Below are 25924 nucleotides of genomic sequence, written 5' to 3'. Positions count from 1 at the left end.
GACAAAGCAAGGCTACATACTCTACCACCATTTTAATGCCATTTACATATAGGCTTTTGCTCAATAAACTTTAACCAATGCCATGCTATAGGAGTGGGGACAAATGAACAGAAAATAAGCCTATTTGTTGATGATGTATTGTTAATAGTTTGAACCACCGATATCTCCTTAAAATAACTGGAGCAACTTTGGAAATGCATAGGCCTGAAAATGGCATTTTTACAGTAAAAAATGCTGGATATTACTTTAAGAGAAATAGAGAGATAATTGGCCTAACAGGAATACTATTTCAAGTGGGTTAAATCCACAGTCAGGGCATGCATTCAGTCCTCTGCTTAGAATAGTTGTATGAAGAAAATTTCCATCCTCTTACTTTAAAACAAACAAACAGAACTTGATTTAAAGAGTTGGGGAAAGATCTACATTTGCTATCTGGGCCAAATTTGGCCCCTAAATATATTCTCTGAAGACTAAGCTGTCTATTTTAGACATTACTCATACTTATTTCAGCTAAAACTGTAATGAACTCCTTCATGTGAAATTAACAACACTCGGGAATTAATGAAAGTATTCTTAATAAACCAAGAGATAAAGTTGGACTTGATCTTCAGGATGACTTCTGGACAATGCAGCTAAGACAACCATCAAAACATGGGGTAAACTGGAATAGACCTATTTTTCAGTCTTGCTTCTTGCACTTGCAACCCAAATCCTTAAGAATAAAATCCAACTGAAATGCGTACAGTTCCCTATTAGAAAATTGTATTATGTATTATTTCTCTTGTTTGCAGGTTGTTAAAGGCCTTACCTATTTATGGAGTTTAAAGATTTTACACAGAGGTGAGTGACAGATTTGTTCTTTTGTTTTCTAAGTGAATATCACACTTTCTGGTTCAGTGCAGCTTTTCAGAAAGACAGGGGGCCACACCAAGCCCTGTGATGCTGCTGACATCAGTGGAGTTCTGCCAGGGATTAATTTTACTCGATAGCCTTTCACATTCTCTGGTTATGGATTTTTATTGCCTGCCTCTTTTCTGTTCCTCCCCCACCCAAACAAAAAAGTAGACAGACAACCAGATTTTCCAAAGTATTTAGGTGCCTAAAGATGCAGATAGATGCCTAATGGGATTTTCAGAAGTGCCTAAGCAAGTTAGGCACCTAACTCCCATTGAATTCAATAGGATTTGGATGCCTAACCTAAATAGGCACTTTTAATAATCCAACTAGGTACTCACCTGTATCTTTAGGCACATAAATATTTGGCTCATTACCCCTACACTACTATTTTGAAAGACAAAGAAGTGTAACTTTTTAAATCTACGTAAGCAAAGTTGAAACTATTCTCAGTATAAAGCCCTATCCTCATTCCTCAAGTTAATTTTTTGACTTCTCTTAAATTTTCACCTATTTGTGACTTTTAGATTTTCTTAATATAGTTATGGCTAAATTGATCCATATGTACCAGCTCTTTCAAAAACACTTGCCAAACTATGGCAGATGCTGAGGATATACCTGTTAGAGAACAAGGAAAGGGTTAAGTAAGTATTTTGGCAAACAAGAAGAAAACTTTGCATTTATAATGGTACCAAAGTGTCTGAAAATAACAGCTACAGATCTTAATGTTACTAACAATACTGCTTAATTTAACCCATCTGCTCACTCAGTCCTGGTGCACAGTTGGAGGGTACAGTAGCAGACATTATTTGTGATTAAAAGGAGGATAAGAGAAAGTATCAACTCAGGGAGAAATGAGTAGTCTAAATTCAGCTTCTGCTTTAAACAGGAACTTTGAATTTACATTGTAAACTCTTTTGGGCAGGGCCAGTCTCTTTGCTGATATGTTTGTATGTGCCTAGCAAATGGAACCCTGGCTTTGAGGTGCAATAGAAATAATAATAAAATTCCAGCCCGGTTCTTAGAATTTGTGAATTTTCAGCTCTTATTGTTGTTAATCAGATTTGCAATCCTAACTTCTCAGTTAATGTTTTTTCTGTGCTATACCTGCAAAAGGGTGCTGCTTTATCAGCAACATTTTTGTGTGTGAGGATGTTAATAGTATGCTGTTGGGAGAACAGAGGAATATGTATTTTATTAGCTACAGGTGGAAAAGTACCTACAGGTGGAAAAAGAGAGAGGTTGGGATTTTCAAAAGTGCCTGAGGGTGTTGGGCACCTAACACCCTTAAGCTCCTTTGAAAATCCTGCTATTAATTTGTAAGAGCTATCATTCACATTGGCCATTTTATAATTTTCTTGTCCTCTTCCTGGAGGAAATGAGGCTTTCATTGTGATGTTTACATTTGATAAAATTTACTAAGGATGGTTTAGATATGGATAGTTATTTACAAATGGGACTGGAAGGGACCTCTAGAGGTCATCGAGTCCAATCCCCTGCCCTCATGGCAGGACCAAATACTGTCTAGACCATCCCTGATAGACATTTATCTAACCTACTCTTAAATATCTCCAGAGATGGAGATTCCACAACCTCCCTAGGCAATTTATTCCAGTGTTTAACCACCCTGACAGTTAGGAACTTTTTCCTAATGTCCAACCTAAACCTCCCTTGCTGCAGTTTAAGGCCATTGCTTCTTGTTCTATCCTTAGAGGCTAAGATGAACAAGTTTTCTCCCTCCTCCTCATGACACCCTTTTAGATACCTGAAAACTGCTATCATGTCCCCTCTCAGTCTTCTCTTTTCCAAACTAAACAAACCCAATTCTTTCAGCCTTCCTTCATAGGTCATGTTCTCTAGACCTTTAATCATTCTTGTTGCTCTTTTCTGGACCCTTCCAGTTTCTCTACATCTTTCTTGAAATGCGGTGCCCAGAACTGGACACAATACTCCAGTTGAGGCCTAACCAGCGCAGAGTAGAGCGGAAGAACGACTTCTCGTGTCTTGCTCACAACTCACCTCTTAATGCATCTGTCACGGAGTCCCCGGGCGATGCTCTGGAACTGCTCACCACAAAGCCAATCAGGACTTTGGGGAGCCTCCTCTCCCTTGGAACAGACTGTCTTCAGGGCAAGAAGCTCACACGGCTTCACCTCCCTGGGTCTCTCCTTGGAGCATTCAGCATCCTCTCCCCCTCAGCCCCTCTGCCCCTCGTGCGCTTCCCACAGCGAGTCCACGCAGGCGGGGTCCTGGGGAAGCCAGAGGGTCATGCACATACCCCTACTTCGCAGTCAGATGTGACTCTTAGCCAGCCAGTAAAACAGAGGTTTATTAGATTGACAGGAGCATGGTCTAAAACAGAGCTTGTAGGTACAGAGAACGGGACCCCTCAGCTGGGTCCATCCTGGGGGGCAGCGAGCCAGATACCCACGTCTGCATTCACACCACGTCCCCAGCCAGCTCCAAACTGAAACCCCCTCCAGCCCCTCCTCTCTGGCCTTTTTTTCCCCAGGCCAGGAGGTCACCTGACCTTTGTTCTCCCCACCTTTAGCATCCCCTTGCAGGGGGGAAGGGCCTGGGCCATTAGTTGCCAGGAGACAGCGTGTCGGCCAGAAACTGAGGGACCCACACAGTATTCAGAGGAAACGTTAAGAACAGCCCCACTTCATCACAGCATCCCAGAATCATGTTTGCTTTTTTTGCAACAGCGTCACACTGTTGACTCATATTTAGCTTGTGGTCCACTATAACCCCTAGATCCCTTTCTGCCATACTCCTTCCTAGACAGTCTTGTCCCGTTCTGTATGTGTGAAACTGATTGTTCCTGCCTAAGTGGAGCACTTTGCATTTGTCTTTATTAAACTTCATCCTGTTTACCTCAGACCATTTTTCCAATTTGTCCAGATCATTTTGAATTATGACCCTTTCCTCCAAAGCAGTTGCAATCCCTCCCAGTTAGGTATCATCTGCAAACTTAATAAGTGTACTCTTTATGTCAATATCTAAGTCATTGATGAAGATATTGAACAGAGCCAGTCCCAAAACAGACCCGTACGGAACCCCCCCTTGTTATACCTTTTTCAGCAGGATTGGGAACCATTAATAACTACTCTCTGAGTACGGTTATCCAGCCAGTTATGCACCCCCTTATAGTAGCCCCATCTAAGTTGTATTTGCCTAGTTTATTGATAAGAATATCGTGCAAGACCGTATCAAATGCCTTACTAAAGTCTAGATATACCGTATCCACCACTTCTCTCTTATCCGCAAGACTCGTTATCCTATCACAGAAAGCTATCAGATTGGTTTGACATGATTTGTTCTTTACAAATCCATGTTGGCTATTCCCTATCACTTTACCACCTTCCAAGTGTTTGCAGATGATTCCCTTAATTACTTGCTCCATTATCTTCCCTGACACAGAAGTTAAACTAACTGGTCTGTAGTTTCCTGGGTTGTTTTTATTTCCCTTTTTATAGATGGGCACTATATTTGCCCTTTTCCAGTCTTCTGGAATCTCTTCTGTCCCTCATGATTTTCCAAAGATAATAGCTAGAGGCTCAGATACCTCCTCTATTAGCTCCTTGAGTATTCTAGGATGCATTTCATCAGGCCCTGGTGACTTGCAGGCATCTAACTTTTCTAAATGATTTTTAACTTGTTCTTTTTTATTTTATCTTCTAAACCTACCCTCTTCCCATTAGCATTCACGTTAGGCATTCCTTCAGACTTCTCTGTGAAGACTGAAACAAAGAAGTCATTAAGCATCTCTGCCATTTCCAAGTTTCCTGTTACTGTTTCTCCCTCCTCACTGAGCCTACCCTGTCCTTGGGCTTCCTCTTGGTTCTAACGTATTGATAAAAAGTTGTCTTGTTTCTCTTTATTCCTGTAGCTAGTTTGAGCTCATTTTGTGCCTTTCTAATCTTGCCTCTGCATTCCTGTGTTGTTTGCCTATATTCATCCTTTGTAATCTGTCCTCGTTTCTATTTTTTATGACTCCTTTTTATTTTTTAGATCATGCAAGATCTCATGGTTAAGCCAAGGTGGTCTTTTGCCACTTTTTCTATCTTTCCTACCCAGCGGAATAGCTTGCTTTTGGGCCCTTAATAGTGTCCCTTTGAAAAACTGTCAACTCTTTGTTACCCTTCATTCTGAGTTTCCTCAAAAGCATGGAATTAACAGTTTATCTTCCTTCAAGAGCAAAGAACAAATGGAACAGATGCAAAAGCTGCTATATACAAATGAAAAACTCGATATCATATTCCCAATGTACAAAACAATGCCAGTTCACTTACATTAGAACCGTTCCCATAATGGCCAATTCATGAAGTTAGTGTGAGAAGCCATTGCTTAGCCTCTTCACTGGTGAAATAGAGCAAAATATTATTTTAAACACTCATTTTAAAATGAGTTGTCTGCCTAAAGAATTATGGGTGGTCTTTCAGATAACCAATAATATTCGTAGTCAAGCACAGACACTGTAAATGTAATATTTTATGCCTTATGTAATATCTTCTGCTTTGAGTTTAGAAGCTGAATTAGATTTTTTTTCCTGCCCAGTTAACTGTGACTTCTCCAACATCATCTTCCATAACTTTCATTGGCTTGATTAAAAGGTGTACTGAATATTGGTTACGCCTTGATAGGTTACTTGGAATGGAAAGTGCCTTGGTGCTTTCTGGAATGCATGAGCTACATCTGGTCCAAAGAGAAACACACAAACTCATCCTTTTTCTCACTTCAGATTTTGCTGGGCTTGATCTGTTCCTAGCTTGCTCAAACTGAAAACATATATATACATAAGCTATAAAACATCAGATGGACACTAAGTAACATGACAGAGTCCAGCAGTGTTCCCTCAAGGGACTTTGATTGTAAATAAACACGTATGGGCAAGTGGGCATGCATGCATCCACATCCTATATCTGTGTAGATGGATACAGAGTAATGAAGTGCAAATCAGAATACATATTTATTTCTCACTAGTCATGAGTAGCTATATATAGGATTTAATGCATTAGGCAAATGGAAGAAAATTTAACCTTGACTTCTTTGCTATCATGCATAAAATGTATCACATAGAAGACTCTTATGGACTAAGGAGTCAAAAAATTCCACAGTGGTGATAATCCAGGTGAAGAAGTGGTCCTCATGAAAAAAAGATGTATAATACAGTGCAGCAAACATGGCAGTTTCTGACTAGAGCATGGATAAAAGCAAAGGAAATAAATAATGAGCAAGTCTTTTATTCCAGATCAGACATTTCAGCAAATATTGCAGCTTAACTTCAAACCAAACCTTGTGGTTAATGAGGTGGTAGTTTGCATATTAATAAACCTAATGCTGTAGTCATAGTCGTCATTACCCACATCAAACATAAACAAAAGATTAACACCTATACCACTTCTTTGGAAGATGTGAGAATGGCCCAGTGCTAACTGCTCTCTCTTCCCCTCAGGATAAAGAATAGAAATGGAAGGGTAATGAGAAATGAACTTAGATTTAGCATAGAATTAGCAATCAAACTGGTCTAATTTTGCACAAAGTCAAAGTTTGCAGAAAGAGGAAGCCAAGTCCATTAAGTTCAAGAATAAAGTACAGAGAATATACATTATATCCAAATGGTATTTCTTCTTTTCTCTGGTAAAGCATGCTCATTAAGGAGGAGTGCACGCAGTAAAATATTACATGAGTATGTTTTTGTGTATATATATTTCATGCATGTGGTTTTATCTGTACAAACAACATACATGTCTGATTGCTATATCCCTTCTACTGTAGTATTATGATGTTATCTAGAAGGTGAGCAAGACCTTCCAATTTGAGCACTCATTCCAAATCCTTATTCTGGATACATTAGATAAAATTTTCAGCGGTGCCTATGTGATTTAGCCACTTTTGAAAATGGGACTTAAGTCCATTTGAAAATCTTACCCAGAATGCTCTAGTGGTAAAAAGAGGAGACTAGGAATTAGGTTTCCTGGGTTTTGTTTCTGACTCTTCTAGTGACTAAGAGTGAGTGTGGACAAGTTTCTTAACTTGCTTGTGCCTCGGTTTACCAGTAGATCCAGTGGGCATAATATGTATCTTACCAGGATAAAGTTAAATTAATTTGTCATTTAAAAGCCTTGAGTTCATTGGGTGAAAGGCTCTGTATAAATGCTAAGGCTGTCGGCGACGATACACTAAGCTGCTTTATATCTGTTGCCACAAGACTTTGGACTAAAGCACAAAACCCATCCTGGGTGTGAAATGTATTGCAGTGATGGAGACTTTCACTGAATTCTCTTGTTCTTTTGTGGAATGGTACAATGGCTGCAGCAGATAACTGAGACATCTGCGTGCCATCAAGCACTATTTTCCAATCCCTGTCTCCCCCCACCCCCAGCCTCTCCTGGTTTTGAGCCTTTGCAGAAGAAGATCCTTTAGGATACATCAAGTTTGCTAGGCCCAGTGGCCTTTTGTCACCCATGTTTACCTCCACCTATCAGAGGTAACATTTTAGCAGGAACCTCATTGCTCTGTGCACACAATTGCTCAGATCTACAAGTGAGCCTTTTTTTGCCGTTTCCAGGGGAGCAGTGTTGTAGAACTTTCATAAGTTGAATTCTGCTGGTTACATCTAATGGTGCAACATTTTAGCAAATAGCACACGTGTAAATAAATTGGGCAGTAAAATCTAACTTTACAAGTTTAGATCTGAACTTAGTCTTCCACTTTCTGGGTATGTGAGCCTAGAGTGACTGCGTGTATACCCAGTCTCCAGGGGCAAGGTGTATCTTGACTCCAGAGCTCACCCTTTCCAGGCGGTATGTACAGTTATTGTAACAGGTATTAAAATAAACGTGTTCAGTTACTTACCTACATTTGGAAACTGAATAACACCAAACCCTAAATGCTGGTCGCCAGTGCCAGTCACTAGTGCAATAGCACTAACAATATGCATAATGACAGATTACATCATCCAGCAGTTACATGAATTTTGACTCGACATTGCCAAAGAAACCAGCAAGGCTTGTAGAATAGAGGCTGCTACCTAGTTTAGGATCATGTGCGCATTGGATCATATGCAGTTTTTTTTCTAGCTTAGATACATTAAATGGCTCTATCACCATGTACACCGATGCCTAACAGATATATCAAGTATAAATATGCACTCTCATGCCCCTCAAGTTTAGGAAAAACAGTTGCCTCTGAAGGAAGTAGGCTGATAAGCTCAGCACAGAGAATATTTTAGTTGTTTCATCTGCTTCATTGTTGTTATAAGTAATGTACTCAGAGCTGTCCATAGCTAAAATGGTGTTTTTGCACTGCTCGTCTTTCTTGCATTTTAGAGTATTGTATTTGTCAAAGGCAATAAAAGTCAAGATACTATTTTTTACAGGTCCATTTTATTCAGAGTAATTATATTTCTGTTTACTTTGGAATAAGATGACTAAATGTTCAGTATTCAGATTCCTGACCCTCTGACAGTTCTAGTAACTGGTAAGTAAGAGCACATGTGTTCCATTTGTCTACAGAAAGGTGAAACAGCTTAGGCAGCTACATCATAAATAGAACATCTTCATCCTCCATAATGATGCTCTGTACAAATCATATGTAGTAAGCAAGCACTAGTGATGGGACTGTAACAGGATTCAAAAAAGAGCTAGATAAGTTCATGGAGGATAGGGCCATCAATGGCTGTTAGCCAGGATGGGCAGGGATGAGGTCCCTAGCCTCTGTTTGCCAGAAGGTGGGAATGGGTGACAGGGGATGGATCACTTGATGATTACTTGTTCTGTTCATTCCCTCTGGGGCATCTGGCATCGGCCACTGTCAGAAGACAGGACACGGGACTAGATGGACCTTTAGTCTGACCCAGTATGGCCGTTCTTATCTTCTTAGGAGCCCTTTTGGCTATTGTTTAAATTCTTCAACTTCTAAACAGTAATATTAATGACAAGCAGATGAGTTTTACCTGCAGAAGGATTTCAGGATCAAGCACTTAATTAGAGCTGTTAATATTTAACATTCTGTAGGGCCACATCACAGATAGCAGCATGGAAGGTGGAAATGGACTGTCCAGAACCCTACATCCTCCACTCACGCAGATGAATGAAACACGGTGTGGACTGGGTGGGACCTTGGCTTTGGCTCTCCAATGGGCTGGCCAGCACTGGTGCACTGGACGACGTGTGTTGCACTGGTTATAGACCCAGCACAATTTGCTCTGGAGAGGGAGTAGTAAGGGGAACTGGGAGGGAAAAAGAATATGACTCGGAGTCACAGTCACCCCCAGGTCTGCTCCTGGGGCAGCGTAACAACGCATTGTCCCTTATTGTGGGCTCATGGCACATCTACAGTCAAGCCCTTAGTAATAATTTTATTGAAGAAGAATGTAGCTGTATGGATACCATCCTAAACGTATTTCCCTCACACTGTGGGACAGGTTTCTCAGAGAGAGCTGCTGTGTTCTGCCTCCTTCCCAGGTATAAGCCTAATGCCTGGAAGAGGCTCCTGTAATTCAGAATAGCGAAGGGCAGCGTTTTTAGGTGCCTTGCAAAACAGCTAGATGCTGTGAATGCAGCAAGGGTGGGGAAAGCCGCTGACTTCCTTCTCCTGACTAAGCTGAAGTTCAATCTAAGAGCCAAAGCCTAGTCCTGTTGAAATCAATGGGAACTTTGCCAGTGATACTGGAGGGACTAAAGGTTTGGCTCTCTGTGTATAAAATACATGAATGTTGCCATTGTTAAACCACTGTTGTATTACAGATCCAGTCATTGTACTGCATTTGGTAAAAATATGCGGGTAGATTGAGACTAATGGCCTGAGAGCCTCCAGAACTCTAGGATCCTCACATAATCATGTGGACTACACTTCCCCAGCATGACTCTTATGTATGTCACACATCCTCCCAGCTGCTGCCCTCTGACCCTTCTCTCAGGTTGTATTGTGCAGGTGTCAAATATGAGGAAAGTGGGGAGAGGAGTATTGTGAACGTAAGGTGCATCATTAGCAGGTGGCTGGCTGGCCAGTTACAATCATCTTTACACCATGTTGTCACAGACTCTGAACTAGGGACCTCTCCCAAGAATACAGTCTGACCTTGTTAAGATAGTTATTGTGCTTGTTTGATTGTTAATTATCCTTTTTAAAATATCTACAACTGTTTTGGAGCCATTGACTTTGCTCTGTAATTAGATGTAGGGACTTCATGTTTCACTGCAATCTTCCTTTAAATGCATTCCTGCTGTAAACAGATTAATTTGTAATGCAAACTGTCAGCATATTTTGCATATTTAATTGTACCTGCTGTTTAGCTCATTAGAATGCAATGCAGACGTAATAACTAGGTAGATGTATCTGCTGACATATTTTCAGAAGACAATTAAACATAATGAATAGGATTATTGTGCAGCCTATGGCTGCTGTACTGTTCTTCTTACACGTTCATAATGGAGACATGCTGGTGACACTCCAGGTCTAGTTACATTGAGAATGGTCACCCAGCAGTAGAGAGTTGTATACAGTTTAATAGATTGCTACAAACAGACAATACTTGAGTCTTCCCAAAATTTGTATTAGAAAAAAATGTATTTTAAAATGTTGGTTGAAAGAGCACTGAGGCTCCTCCGACTGCCCACCCTTTTAAAAAAAATAGCTTTCTTTTTGCCCCAAACATCAGAGCATTTAATCAGCTTGTTAATTGAAGTTATATACTTTACATTACAAAGACAAATTAAGCAAGCTACTGTGATACCCAGAAAACATCTGTTAAACAAAGCCAAAGTTAATGATAAACAAAATTAGGTTCTCTCGTAGTTGGTTTTCATCCATCTGCACCCAACTACCGTTCACTTTTAAAGAAGGCAAAGACGCAAGCTATTACTTTCAATTCATAATGCCATAAGAAAGCAGTCATTACACACATCCACCATACTTTAATCTGTGCAAGTTTTTGGTCAGAGCTGCATCAAGCCATTTATCATGTATTCTGGCCAGCATCCCTGGAATGGAAAGATCTGCACTACATTTGATCAGTTACAGGAAACAATTAGAAGTCTATCTACTGGTAGAATGTACAGTATGATCTTGCCACTTCTATTTCGTGTCACAGACTGTCAACTTTATAATCTCTGCACTGAGGGGATCTTATTTTATGATGTTCATTGGTGTGTTTATTTGTTAGAGTGGGATTAGCAGTCCATTTTGATAGGATTGTGGGAGTTCATTTATGTGACAGCACTGAGATCATGGGAGGAGTGCACCAGTCCTGTCATAGGAGCCATGTAGGTAGAGTCACGTTGACTTCAACAGGGCTCTGTGCAGGCACTTAGGTCCACCTTGTTTGGATCTGCTAGAGTATTTGATGTGTGTATATTTTTGTTTGTGTGTGTGTGTATGCCCGTGTTATGTGTGTGGGGGGTGTATAATATGTATGTGTATGCAATAATATAGAGTGTGTGTGTATAATAATTTTTTTTTTTTTAAATCTTGTTACCACTACTTGAAATCCAAGCAGTTGAAGAGAGACGATTACAAGATCAATATAGGGTTTATAAGAGGGTTAGACTAGAATGTAGGTTTAAATTATTGGAATCCAACCTCGGTGAGGAAGTAGTGCAATGCTAGAGTGTTACAGCTCAAAGAGATTGAATTTAAAATGTCTGCTATTAAAAACCTGACATGACTAGATGCATATATATCTTTATATCAGAATTGCATACACAGAATAATTTATTTGAAAGCCCTCTTTTGTCCCTCTTTGACAGATGTGAAACCCTCTAATATGTTGGTGAACACACGAGGACAGGTGAAGCTGTGCGACTTTGGGGTTAGCACACAGGTATCCCCCCCTTAGCTATTTGCCTATTCTTTTTTCTAAAATAGAAATCACCTGGCTACAAGACAAACAGGCCCGCAGCAAACTCTCCTCTGCTGGGAGAGTGTTATTCATTTGTAATCTCCAAGCGACTTTCCTTCATCAGAATATGATTGTTCATTGTTTAATGACAGTAAAAACTGCTGATATTGTAATTACTACTTACGAATAGCAAACTTCATTGATATGCAGCTTCGATATGAAAGCGTTTTGGCCAGACAAAAGGGAGGGCAGAGTGGGAGATGTGTCTGGGGAGCCCAACTGGCCCACAATAAAAATTAATATTGGTAGCAACAATAGTGGTGGGCCTTTACAATGTGCAGCACAAATTTTAATTAATTTCCATTTTGGGCCTCCCTGGAGAACCTCAGTGATAGTGACCCATGAGCTTGCTGTGATGTTGATTTGAATTGCAGCCACCTTTTCTCTCCGCCAAACATGAGGACCAAAGAGAAGGTCAGCGTTGTATTATAAGTTGTCAAAGTCTGTTGTCCCTCCAGCGTATTTAGTACTCATTGCGTTCTAGTAATGAATGTGGCTTTATTCACATCTTGAGCCAGCTGACTGAAAAATGAGTGTGTTCAATCCTACTTCAAATTGACTTTTTATATCAGACTAGTTTGGGGGTACTAAAGCTATAAGCATCCTGTTTAACGGAATTGTTTAAGGTTATCTGCTATAAACTGTAACGCAGTGCTTGTTTTAAATTGGAACTCCCATTCAAAAGAAAAGACAGATTTAATCATTTTTAATGCCTTTGTAGATAAATTTGTTCCCTTTTACATAATTTTAGTTGATTTATAGAAATGATTATTGTAGGTTAAATGAGGAATAATTGCCCATTTTATTTCCACATTATCTTTATATTGTTCTAACAGACTGTTTTGTCTGATAGCTGGTGAATTCTATAGCCAAGACGTATGTTGGAACAAATGCTTATATGGCGGTAAGTAAATTTATGCAGAAATAACATTTCAAAAGAAGTCTTTGTATGCTACTTTGTTCTATATGGTATAGGATATATTTTTAAATCGGGGGTTTTCTCAGATTTCTTCCTGTCTGCATCTTAATAGAGTATGTCCCATGGAAACCGCTCCCATTCACCATCACACAGACTAACACCCCTCCTTCTTGTGATCACACGGCATCTCTGTGACAGCTACAGCAATTGCTGATAAGGAAAAGTAATATTGGGAAAGTATTTCTTTAATAAAAAGAACAGGAGTACTTGTGGCACCTTAAAGACTAACAAATTTATTTTAGCATGAGCTTTCGTGAGCTGCAGCTCACTTCTTCGGATGCATAGAATGGAACACACAGACAGGAGATATTTATACATACATTTCTTTAATGTATTTATAGTTGTCTCAAAAGCTGTGTAACAGCCTGGAACAGAGGAGAGTCAATACAATATTAACAGCTAGCTCTCCAGGGGTAGCCAGCATGTGCTTGGCAGATCACCCATGGTCCATTGTTGCTCACAGTTTGGGAACCACTGTTCTAAGGCCTCCGTTTAGCAAACATTTAAGCGTGTGCTTAAGTCTCATTGACTTCAGTGAATCTAAACATGTGCTTAAGTGCTTGGCTTGCTTAAAACACTTTCTATCAGATCTATTCATAGTTCAATTTGAAAATGTTTGCGAAATGTGTTAGGTTGAAAGTGCAAATTTGGTAAGTGGAAAGTGCTAAGCCCCCACCTTAGTTAACCCCAATGACATACGTTGGTTTTGTTATACTAGACAACACAGAAAGTATTATACCATTAGACCATTAACTTGCATGTTTTAGTGTTTGTCACTTTCATGCAATGCTTATCAATTTAATCAGTACGTTTCATCTATTACTTAACCAAGAAATTTTGCATGCCGTGATGAGATTACTTGTATGTTCTGTCTACAGAATAATATATATATTTCCATTCCTATTAAATCAGATTAACAAACTTTTATTATATCTCTTTCTGGGGACTTCTGTCATAGGTTTGACAGATTGGATTCTACCATTTTACCATGCCTGTTAAGTGGCAAGTGACTCTAGTCCCATTGGAAAGACTGAGGCTTTGGCTACACTTGCATTTCAAAGCGCTGCCGCGGCAGCGCTTTGAAGCACTAAGTGTAATCAAAGCGCCAGCGCTGGGAGAAAACTCTCCCAGCGCTGTCCGTACTCCACTTCCCTGTGGGGAATAACGGACAGCGCTGGGAGCGCGGCTCCCAGCGCTGGGGCTTTGACTACACTGGCGCTTTGTAGCGCCGCAATTTGCAGCGCTGCAGAGGGTGTGTTTTCACACCCTGCTGCAGCGCTGCAAATTTGTAAGTGTAGCCAAGCCCTAGGTTTAAAATTAAATAAAGAAAGTGGTGGCATAAATAATATTGAGAGAATACAGCAAAAGCTACCACAAATTTGTCTTTGCCAAAGTTTGTACAAATGGTTTCACTCACCCATTTTGTGGAGTATGAGAATGTAGAATTAATGTGGAGTCCTTGTCTAGTGTTTAAAATATAGTTTTGGCAAAAAAACATTGCTCATATCTAAAAATAAATGAGAAAAATGGATCCTGCATTTGGCAAGGGACAATCTGCAGACAGTACTGTAGTACAAAATGCCTGGCATTTGTCCTTTCAAACTCCAGAAGATGGGAGGGAGGAGGAGAAATCTGTGACCTTTAATTGCTTTTATATATTTTTTTTTCTTACGTCCTTGTTAGCAGATAACAAGCAGGGAGTCCATTTATTTGCTAAGTGTTTTTCTAGCCAAGAAGTGCACATCATTCAGCCTCTGAGACAATCATGTCACCATCCTAACAAGCCTTAAACCACACTGTGTGATCAGAATATTAGGTATGGGCAAAATGTAAAACACATCAAATGTATTACTTTTGATACCCAGGCCTGCTGATTGCTACAGCGCCAATCTCTAAAAAAATGGAAATTACTGTGATTACAAAAAAAAACTCCAAATGACTCCACTTCTCTAACTCAGCGCTTATTCTTAGAGTGGCTTTAAATAGCTCTAATAATTAAATTATATTTTTCGTTTAATGAACAAATCCAGATTACAGTTCTCCTTCCCAGGTGTACATTAAAGAAATTACTTTTTTCTTATTGTTTATGGATGAATGTGATGCGTCCATCTGTTAATTGGAAATGAGAAGAGTCAAGCTATAAAATATTTGATCGGATATCATGTATTAAAATTGCTTTGCTTCTTGAGTGAGTTGTTGCTAGTCATCAAATTTATACATCAGTCTCCAAAAGAGAATATAAAATTGCTTGTGTTTTGTGCCAGTGTGCAAGAACAGAAGCTTTGGTGTGAAAATATGACTGCAAGACAAAGCAGTGTTACGTGACACTTGGAAATGTGAAAGTAGATGGTCAGATGTAACTATTTTGTGCACCTATTTCCGTGGTGGTGGTGGTGTTTTTGAGTCCTCAGTGTTACTTACATGATATTTTACTACCTTAAAGCCTTACCTGTTATAAAAAAGAAGTAAATAATTTAAAAATGGCCAGATTGAACTACGTATCTGATTTGGCTGCTAAATGAAGGCTAGGGTATAGTCCATACTAGAAAAGGTGTACCTGTATAGCTATGCTGGTGGAGCCATACTGGCAAATCCTCCTAGTGTAGAGAGAGCTTCTACCGGCAAATAGTCCCCTTTGCCACTTTAGCTTATAACTTGTTCCCTGAACTAAATAGGTTATAGTGGCTAAAGCACTTTTTGGCCAGTTTAATAACTTTGTCTATGCTATGGCTTTTGCCTGCATAAAAATATCATAAAAAGATTACACCCCTAACCCACATTATCATACCAGAAAACTTTCGCATGTAAACTTGTCCTAGAATAACTGTATTTATGAATGATTGTCTTGGTGGCCACAGTAATAAGATTCTTGTTTTATGTAAGTATGTAGCTAGTATAAACTAAGAATTCTGTCTGACACAAGCTGACTTTTTTGGCATGGTAATTCTGGAAAGCTATTTAAAATGGTGATCCATAAAGATAACAGAGACAGCTCTGTGTTCCTTTACTTAACATTCATGCTGTGATAAAAGCCCTCAACCTGAGATTAGCAGTGCAGAGTAAACATCCCCAAACACGTTGGACTGGCACTAATTTGGGAGTGTTTTCTGAAAAGGTCTCTGGATTATTAGAGACTAGAAATACAGCCAGTGGTTTGTAGGTAGTTGGCTAGACAGGTGAATTAATAGCACAGCGGGGAGAGAAGTCTCATGGAGCCTTTTATTGTTGCATTTCACACTGTACTTGACCTTGGAAAGCTTGAATTGTAGCTTTCAGATAAAAACTAGCTGTTTCATTTTACAGTGTTCTTGTATTTCTGTAAATGGGCTGTTAATAGTTTTGAGTGAAATCTTTTTTGTTTAATATATTAATTGAAGAGTTTTAAAAGAAAATTGCTAAGCGCATGACTCCCTTTTGAAGCATTAGCTTGCTAATTGTAAAAGTAATCTTGGTTTAATTCAGTCCCATTAATTTTTAACCCCCTACGCCCCTATTCAATTCCTTTACTCAGTATTTTTGTTCATGGTGTACCTTACCTCTCCCTCTGGACTAGAAGTAAATCCGTTCCATTCATGGAGTCTTAGAACCTGATATGGTGCTTTGTTGTGCAGGCGCACATTGTTGGTTTTCTTGCGAAATAAGGTAGTCCAGGCACAAATGCATTAGCCAAGTTTACTAGATACATGGCCATGCAGGATGGCGTGTCTGAGCAGGACAGAGCCCCTTGCCTAGTTGCAGAACCCAGGTAAAAATAAAGTGTGTCATGTTTATGAATAACCTCGTATCTTCATTATTTTCCAGATTAGACCAATTGAATTTTAAGATTCCTGCAAAATTTTGAGCTAGTTTATTTGCCCAGAGATATGCGTGTTTGTTTGTCTGGGCTAAAGAAGATTTTTTTTCCCCCTCCTTTCTTTCAGCCTGAACGAATTTCAGGGGAACAATACGGGATTCATTCTGATGTATGGAGTTTAGGGATTTCCTTCATGGAGGTATGTAAACATATATACTTGTTCTTTTAGACACATTGAAAGAACTGAACTAAATCTAAGATTCAGATTATTTTTACACATTCCCTATTATACAACAAAGTTCCTTTTGTAAATATAAGCTTAGCCACTGCTAAGTTTCTTCACTGTATCTAGAATGGATTCGTTCTCAGTGGGTCAAATCCACCTATGTATGGAGAGCCCGTATGCACCAATTAAGCCCTTTGGTAGGGCTGTGTAGTGAGAGTGGGGATCAGGGTATGTGGAGTGCAGTTGGGAGGACATCTCTACACTCCCTGCATGCCACTGGCGGTGGGGTTGTTCTATACCAGGTCTGAAAAGGCCAGTGCAGACTAGCCCACTAAGGGTGGGCCATCATAGGGCTGTGGAGATCCAGAGGCTGTGCTGGGTAAATACCATTCTTGAACCCCAGTGGAGTTCCTTGCAGACAGCCTGATAATTGTGGCTTTGTGCCAGATGGGATGGATTTCTCGCCGTGTGATTGGGTATTCACCAAAAGATCAACTTTTCACGTACGCTCGATGAAAGTTACTTACCGGTACTGCCGGAGTCCTGAGGGGGCGTGGCCTCAACCAGAAGAGGTGGGGCCTCTCAAAATTTAAAGGCCCTGGTGCACTGGCTGTGGCTGGGAGCCCCAGGGCCTTTAAATCAACCCGGGCTCTCAGCTGCAGAGGTGGCTGGGTGCCCCTGGGGCTCAGGGGTAAATTAAAGGGCCTGGGGCTCTGGCCGCCAGAGCTCTGAGCCCTTTAAATCCCGGCCCCAGCCCGGCCGCCGGAGCCGCAGGTGGGATTCAAAGGGCTCTGGGCTGCCCGCAGCCGCGGGAGCTCTGAGCCCTTTAAATCCCAGCCCCAGCCCGGCCGCCGGAGCCGCAGGTGGGATCCAAAGGGCTCTGGGCTGCCTGCTGCAGCGGGGAGCCCAGAGCCCTTTAAATCCCTGCCGCGGAAGCATATTTGACCAGGGTAGACTTTTGGTTCATTTCTGTTCTGATATAAATAATCTACATCGTGTATTTACCAGTGCATTAGCTGACTGTGAAGGATATACAACGATGTGTGCCCATGGACAAAAGTGTTACCTCTTTTCAACCTGAGCAACTAGTCAAAGTTTCAGGCCCTGTGAGTGTTCCAGTTGGGAGTAGGTATTTCTTTGATGTAGTTCAGTTTATTTACAAAGAATGTACAAAGTCTTGTGTTTCTGTACACAGAGGGAATCAGTTAGCAGGAAACAGCTTCTTTTGCTCACAATACCAAGAGCACTCTTCTAATCTTCATCCCAAAAACCTTTTCCCAGGTTTCTTGCAGGGTCAACCATCTTGCTTTCATCTGCTCCTTCAGGCTGTCTGACCTCAGTTTGTGTGTATTCCCTGTTCTCTCTCTCTCTCACACACACACACCCCTCTACCCAAAACAGTACTCAGCCAAAAGCTCCTGAGCAGGTTCACATGGGTGGGGCTTATGCTTACTGTTACCTTAATTGAAGGGTTAGTTCACACCTACTGTTCTCAATGGGGTTTAAGTCAACCTATAACAAGGTTTCACCCAGCTCATAACAGCACCAAAATATTAATAATTTCTTAGTAGACTAACGGTATGTTTTCACTACCAACGTTACTGCACTTTAACGTGGCTGTGTAGTTGTGGATCTCCCAGCGCCATAAAAACCCCACCCCCACGAGGGGAGTAGCTCTCAGTGCTGGTGCTCTGTCTACACTGCCACTTGACAGCGCTGAAACTTGCAGCGCTCGGGGGGGGGGGGGCGGGGGGGTTCACACCCCTGAGCAAGAAAGTTTCAGCGCTGTAAAGTCCCAGTGTAGACAAGGCCTTAGATACTGAATTTTAGTTTACACAAAATCACAGGTTAAGGATTATTAGAAGCTGATTTACAGCTTGTCTTTGTAATACTGATTTTTACATCATATCAGCCAATATTAGGGGGACATTTGGGGTCTATATTTACTCTCTTCCCTCAAGCCTTCTCAACCTGCTCTTCTCTCCTCCAGTGTGTCAGATGCACAGAACAATTTGGCTCTGTGTTCTTTGTTAATTGGTATGTCATCTGGTCCTCTGAGACCTCTCTTCAACATGATCGCTGTTTTATTGGAGTGGTTTGAGTGATGTGTTAAATGATGAGAGCAAGGACAGTGGCTTAGAAAAATATCTCAAGAAAGGTGAAGAAGAAGCTCAAAGAGCCATGCAAGGTCACTGTCATTAAAGTAACTCTGTCTATTGACATGGGGATTGGTGGTACACTATTCCAGGCTCCTGCTGATGAAGCAGAGAGGGCAGTTAGAGTTTATTCTAGGATTTTAAAATTGTCTTTAAAATTGTCTTTTTTTTTAAAATATCCAAACTCTTATGCCCGCAAGCTAGCAGTTAGTGCACATTGATTGACAAGAAATAATGTATTGGACCAAGATACCGAGAGCTGTTTGATGTATGATGATTAAACTCAGTTGTCAAAATCTTCTAATTTTATTTATTCTAAACCTCAAAAATACATTGAATTTCTTTGCTACAGTGCTGTGGGTAATGGGAAACTGGTTACTTTTCAAGTTTAAGAACGCTGCCCAAGAAGTCTGTTGGCTGAGTTTAAAGAGTAGGCAAAGTAACAAGTTAACCTTGATGAGCCCCATCTTGTTAGATGCCGACCATCCTCAATTGCCATTGAAATAAATGGGGTTGAGAGCAGTTTACATCTCACAGGGAAAGGAAACATTATTGGCTTATTTCTTTGGAGTTTGTATTTTTTTCTTGTAAAAGGGCGCATTAATTCGGTGTGTTACCCATAAACCTCTGTTCAGATATTTCACAGCAAATAGTTTGTATATTTTCATGAGGTTTTTAGCTGTAGTTTTATTTCAGTGCTTTTTGGTTGACAAAGCAAGTTCAATTTAAACCAGTGGCATTGCTGTCACTACACTGAAGACTGTGTCAGCACTTTCATTATAAACAATGTTTTTCAGGGGTTTATAACTCAGTCATAAAATGTATTCCAGGCAGGGTGACCAGATGTCCCGATTTTATAGGGACGGTCCCGATTTTTGGGTCTTTTTCTTATATAGGCTCCTATTACCCCCACCCCCGTCCCGATTTTTCACATTTGCGGTCTGGTCACCCTAATTCCAGGCAGCTTGGGCTAAGTCGAAGTGCAGTTTGCAAGCAGTGTGTTTCAGAGAACTGTGCCTGGCACATGGAGGAGGATAGTTTGAATGATATAATAGCTCTTTTTAATCACTAATTAATACAATTTCAATTAGGGGTTACTGTCTGAAAGTGAACATTAGTGCTACCTAATGAAAATAAAACACATTTTGTTGTTTTTTAATAACGAGCACTCTTGTTTTAAGATGCTTTTTTGTTTTGTTACAATGCGAAAAGACTTGAAGGCGAGCTTTGCAGGATATTAGTCCACTAAATGCACCAATTAATAAGTTTAAAGGGAAATGTGTAAATGCTGAGGTTTTTGTTTCTAAAGCAATTTTTCTGCATATAATACCTAGTGCTTATATTTCACTTAATATTTACAAGACACTGTACAAACTTTTAACTAACACCCAACCAATGCTCCTCCGAGATAGGTGAGTATTATTGACCCTATTTTAAAGATGGGGCACTTTTTATTTGCATCATTATTTGATTGTGTAATGCCAGCAGTGTGCTAGGCACCTTACAGATGTGTAAAATAACTAGGTCACTGACCCGAATAATTTAAAATTATAAATCCTGATCTTGTAATCAGATTCACTAGCATGGAACCTATTGATTGGGGCAACACGCAGGCACAGCGGCCCATGTTAGCAGATCCAGTTTGTGGATTAGGGCCTATATTGTATATACAAAAACAAGTGTTAATTGTTTATCATCATAAACTGAGGCAGCAAAAGGTGAAATGATTTGTCCAAGCTATAGAGTGAGTGAGTGTTAGAGCTGGGATTTGAACATGGGTGATTTGACTTTCCATATACTATAAAGGTGTGCCCCCCACTTCACATCTTCCTTTGTATCCTTCTCAGTCTCAACTCTCTTCCATTCTTTGTTCACGAAAGCAGCCTTTCTATCTATCTTTCTTTTTCTTTCTAGCCTCACCTTCAAAAAATCAGTGTTATCCCGTACTGGAAAGAAATGCTCTTGCACATCCGTAATAATGATAAGAATTTGTTTTGCAATCCCATAAAATAGAATGTTCCTTTGATCATCTACAGTAATTTGTGTCTGTTTTCTTTTATTTGTGTATTTAGTAGACTTAACTTTATTTACGGACTTAGGAATTGTGTGTGGCAGTCAAGTTAACATGGAGTTTTAAGAGATGTTGCAGATTATTAGGCTATTCTGTGTTTTCAGTAATTAAGCATGTACCTCAAGACATGGACACCATAACTGAGCATTAAATATCCAGTGCATGTATGTGCGGCATATATGTATTTCAGGCACACGTGCATGTTTTTCCAGATAAATAAACTAAAATTGCTTAACATGCAATGTTCAGGCAATGGTAAGGGATTTTATATACTGACTCTTGAGCATACAGTACTTGGGCAAATAACAGAGATGGTGACAGGGAGATTGCAGGTGTAGATGTGGAAAGATGAGACTTTAGGGTCAAGGATAATACCAAGCTTCTAAGTAGCAGAGGCAAATAGAAGGTCTGAGTCTGCGGAGGGTGCTAGAAGAGAATGAAGTTCTGCTTGAGGATACTCCTCTTGAGTGAGAGAAACACTTCTGTCTTTGAGATGTTTACCTGTAGGAAGCTGACACAAAGCCACGAGTGTATCTAGTCAGAACAAGGAGAGGGAGTTGACAAGGAGGACTCTGTGTTAAGAATTCAAAATGCGTGTTCAGTTGAATATCGTCAATGGAGAAGTGATTAAGGTTACATTTAGAGATTATGAGCTGGATTCTTAGCTGATCTTATGAGTCAAATTCATTCCTGTGTAGAGGGCCGGCACCACTTAAATCCTACTTAAACCCTGTTTTGAAGATCTAAGTGGTACCTTCGCACAGGGGTCAATTTTATCATGAGTAGCTAGAAGAGAAGGGAGGACTGCGAATTGAAGCTTGTGGAATGCCTTACAGTTGGGTCTTGGTGTGGAATTAGAGTCGCCACTGGAGACTGAATGAGAGCAATTTGTTAGGCGCAGAATTGTGACAGGAGGTAAGCGTGAATGTCTGCATGACTCCTGAAGGCAATCCAGGAGCATGGAATGATCCAGGGTGTCAAAAGGCTGCATGGAGCAGAAGCAGCAAGAACATAATTAAAATACGCACTTATGATGATGGCAAGGATCAAGCTTAATTCTCATTTGTCTTTTACATTTCAGCCCTGTGTAAAGCAAGGGCCTCCGAATCGTACATGGTTTTACATACCAGGTGTCACGGAGTGTGGCGGAGTCAGGGCCCTGTACCCCTCCACTTCCTGCGATTCACCGTGACTCTCAGCCAGCCTGTAAAACAGAAGGTTTATTAGATGACAGGAACATAGTCCAACACAGAGCTTGTAAGAACAGACAACAGGACCCCTTCAGTCAGGTCCCTCTTAGGGGGCAGGGAGCTTAGGCTCCCTCTCCCTCTCCAGCCTCTCCTCTGGCCTTTGTCTTTTTCCCGGGCCAGGAGGCCACCTGATCTTTGTTCTCCAACACCTTCATTTGGCACCTTTGCAGGGGAGGGGCCCAGGCCATCAGTTGCCAGGAGACAGAGTGTCGACCATTCTCTGTGCAGACAACATCACACTGGCCCTCTCGGCTCTGCAACAATCACACCCCTTATCCCACCACCTAGATACTTGAGAAATGCATAGGGGAAACTGAGGCACCAACACAGTATTCAGAGAAAACGTTAAGAACATTCCCACTTCGTCACACCAGGTATATCAAAATAGTGGGCCAAACAGGAGATGTTTAGGATAGAGAGGCAGTCTTTACTGGAAATGTCCTGACTTTTGAGAATTTGCAGCAGAATTTTAAGTTATTGTACAGTTTGTGCTTCTTTTTTTTTATAGTAAATGTATATTTTTAAATGGGAAAGGGGAAGAGACCTGGAAGCCTCCTGGCAGCTGTTCATATCCTCTGGGGTTACACTACAGGTCCTATTATGTTAATTCTAGAACCATAGTGGGTTTTCTGACACTTGCAACATCTCCTAAAAAGCAACAGAGAGTCCTGTGGCACCTTAAAGACTAACAGATGTATTGGAGCATAAGTTTCCGTGGGTGAATACCCCCTTCGTCAGACACATGTAATGGAAATGGCTTTTTACAGATCCAGACTAACAGGGCTACCCCTCTGATACGTAACGTCTCCTAAGAGTGTGTTGCAATGTGAAGCTTTGGGCTGCATTTATTATGTGAGTCTTAAACACATTGACATGAAAATCCACGTGCCAATCCTAATGTACAAAATCCAGACACAAATTTCTAGAGCACTTAAGGTTTACTTGATTACCAGGATTTCTTAGATATCCATCACCATGGTATCTGGACTGCATTACAACACATTTTTAAAGGACTGACTGTTGCCCTAAACTGGTAACCCATCAATGTTCTCTTTGCCCATTGAACAGCAAAAGTACCGTAACTGAAAACCTGCACTTAAGACAAATTAAAATCACATTCTAAAAGTCCCCAAACGCAGACTTAGATAATCCCATCAGGGGAAGCAAGTCCAAAGCCACAGACCACCACAGAGAATTCTTCACAGTTGATTCTGTGAGTGAAGCCCTAGGGACAGGCAGCAAGAGCAATCTTATGCATAACAACTATTCTAACAGGCCATTGGAGATAGGTGGACAATGGACATTGTATAACCAGAGCCTTGATCATTTCTGTCTTTGTAGATAACCCACATGCTAAATTGCACCAAAAAGTTAGGTGATAGTGAGTGTGGAGCATGAAGTGCTTATGTCTTCCTGCCCTACTTCAAGGGAAGAGTGTAAGTAAATCTTAATTTTCTGGAATTCTGCATTGTCAATATGGAATCCAGTTTGAAATTTTTTTATGAAAACTACCTACAGCATTTTCTGTATTATAAAAGAAAATACTGAAGAGATTTAACCTGGGACTTTTCAGCTTGGAAGAGTGACCGCTAAGGCGGGCTATGAAATCATGAATGGTGTGGAGGAATAGAGAAGTGTTACTTATCCTTTTACATAACACAAGAACTAGGGGTCACCTGATGAAATTAATGGGCATCAGGTTAAAAGCAAATAAAAGGAAGTTCTTCTTCACAAAACACACAGTCAACCTGCAGAACTTGTTTCAGTGGATGTTGTGAAGGCCAAAAGTACAACTGGGTTAAAAAAATAGATAAGATAAGTTTATGGAGGATGGCTATTAGCCAAGATGGTGAGGGATGCAACCCCATGCTTTGGGCATCCCTAGCCTTTGACTGCCAGAAGCTGGGAGTGGGCCACAGGGGATGATCACTAAATAATTGCCTGTTTTGTCCATTCCTTCTGAAACACCTGGCACTGGCCACTGTGGGAAGACAGGATACCGGGCTAGGTGGACCATTGGTCTGACCCAGTGTGGCTATTCTTATCATCTTATGTCAGGCCTGTAAATTCTGTGTATCAAAAAGAAATGTACACCAAGTGTCTAAAGAAAAATTCAGTGTCCTAAATTCTGTCAAAAGCAAATTAAATTTAATTTTGGAATAATTTGCTTCCGTGTTGAGGCCTGATCTCTCAGTGTGCAGCCCAACCTGTTGATACAACCAAAATGAGGTTTTTTTTAGAGTCCTCTAAAAAAGAAATAAAGGTTTAAAGTGGAGAATATGGATCAGGCCGGTGCCGGCTGGTGTCGCTGTAGTCATTAAGAACGCCTGCTACCAGAAGACACCAGGTCAGCAGTAAATAAACATGTTACAAGAGCATTATTTCTTAACTCTTACATTGAGGAAGCAAGTAATTGTTAAATTAATTGAACACATTAGATAGATCTGAGCACATTTCAGTAGATACAGTATGATGTGTTTTAAATTGCTTTCACTTCTTTTCTTACTGCATCCCTTTAAACTAATAAAGATCACCGTTACTTCTCTAACCAACTACCCAAGGACCCAGTAATGCTTGAATGTGATGGGTAGTTACTTTCTTGGCTGCAAATCACTCTGCAATAATGATAATATACACAGAGCTGGAGGTTTTTACAAAATATTTTGAAGTGAATTTAGTGCTTCTGACAAATGCTGGATTGAAAATCCAGGAGACTGAAATTCTCTGTTTGCCCCCAGAAGAGCTACAGCATGGTCTTTTGCAGTACAGGGTTCCCAGCATTACCTCACCTATGTGCCAGCACCTTAACTTAATGGGACCAGTTCTAGGAGTGAGGGTAATTCAGTTTCCACATCACTTTTTGTTTTTTTCCTTTCACATTGTAACTGAGAACAGAATTGGATCCTGAGTCTTTGACCTGACTGTTAATAATGGCAGTGATGTTTCTGAGAAGCAGACACCCATCCAGTAGGAACTGTCTATGCAGACAGCTCGAAAAGAAATGGCACATTTCCTCCTTTTTGAAATGAGCTTTTTCAAGTTATTTTAAATTGTAAAAGCAGTGTCTCTCAACCTTTCCAGACTACTGTACCTCCTTCAAGAGTCTGATTTGTCTTGTGTACCCCCAAGTGTCACCTCACTTAAAAACTTACAAAATCAGACATAAAAATACAAAGGTGTCACAACACACTATTACTGAAAAAGTGCTTACTTTCTCATTTTTACCATATAACTATAAAATAAATCAATTGGAATATAAATATTGTACCTACATTTCAGTGTATAGTATACAGAGCAGTATAAACAAATCATTGCCTATAAAATTTTAGTTTGTACTGACTTCGCCAGTGCTATCTATGTAGCCTGTTGTAAAAGTAGGCAAATATCTAGATGAGTTGATGTGCCCCTGGAAGACCTCTGAGTACCCCCAAGGGGTACACATACCCCTGGTTGAGAACGACTGTGTTAAAGAATGACATTACGGTATCTCTTGCTCATACAACAGGCAATCACTTACTGCCTTTCTCATGCAAGTACTCTCTATGAAGTACTGCGACTAGTTATGGGTAAGATGAGCAGGATTTGCCTCATAACAACTTAAAGTAAATTTGTTCTTAATTCTTGAAAATATATTGTCTAGGCATATTTT

General features: G+C 40.4%; 1 protein-coding gene across 11 annotated transcripts in view; it reads left to right on the top strand.

Annotated features, from left to right (window-relative positions):
* The window catches only part of MAP2K5 (mitogen-activated protein kinase kinase 5), a 184680-nt gene that overhangs the window by 82999 nt on the left and 75757 nt on the right, over nt 1-25924 (top strand). For all 11 annotated transcript variants that reach the window (XM_044979135.1, XM_044979133.1, XM_044979136.1 and 8 more), the window contains 4 exons: nt 792-840; nt 11649-11722; nt 12654-12704; nt 16700-16771. In XM_044979135.1, coding sequence (XP_044835070.1) covers nt 792-840; nt 11649-11722; nt 12654-12704; nt 16700-16771 — 246 coding nt within the window. The remainder of the gene's footprint in view (nt 1-791; nt 841-11648; nt 11723-12653; nt 12705-16699; nt 16772-25924) is intronic.

This window comes from Mauremys mutica, chromosome 11 (genome assembly GCF_020497125.1).
Source record: "Mauremys mutica isolate MM-2020 ecotype Southern chromosome 11, ASM2049712v1, whole genome shotgun sequence".
Lineage (NCBI taxonomy): Eukaryota > Metazoa > Chordata > Testudines > Geoemydidae > Mauremys > Mauremys mutica.
This window is presented reverse-complemented; position numbering and strand designations above follow the sequence as displayed.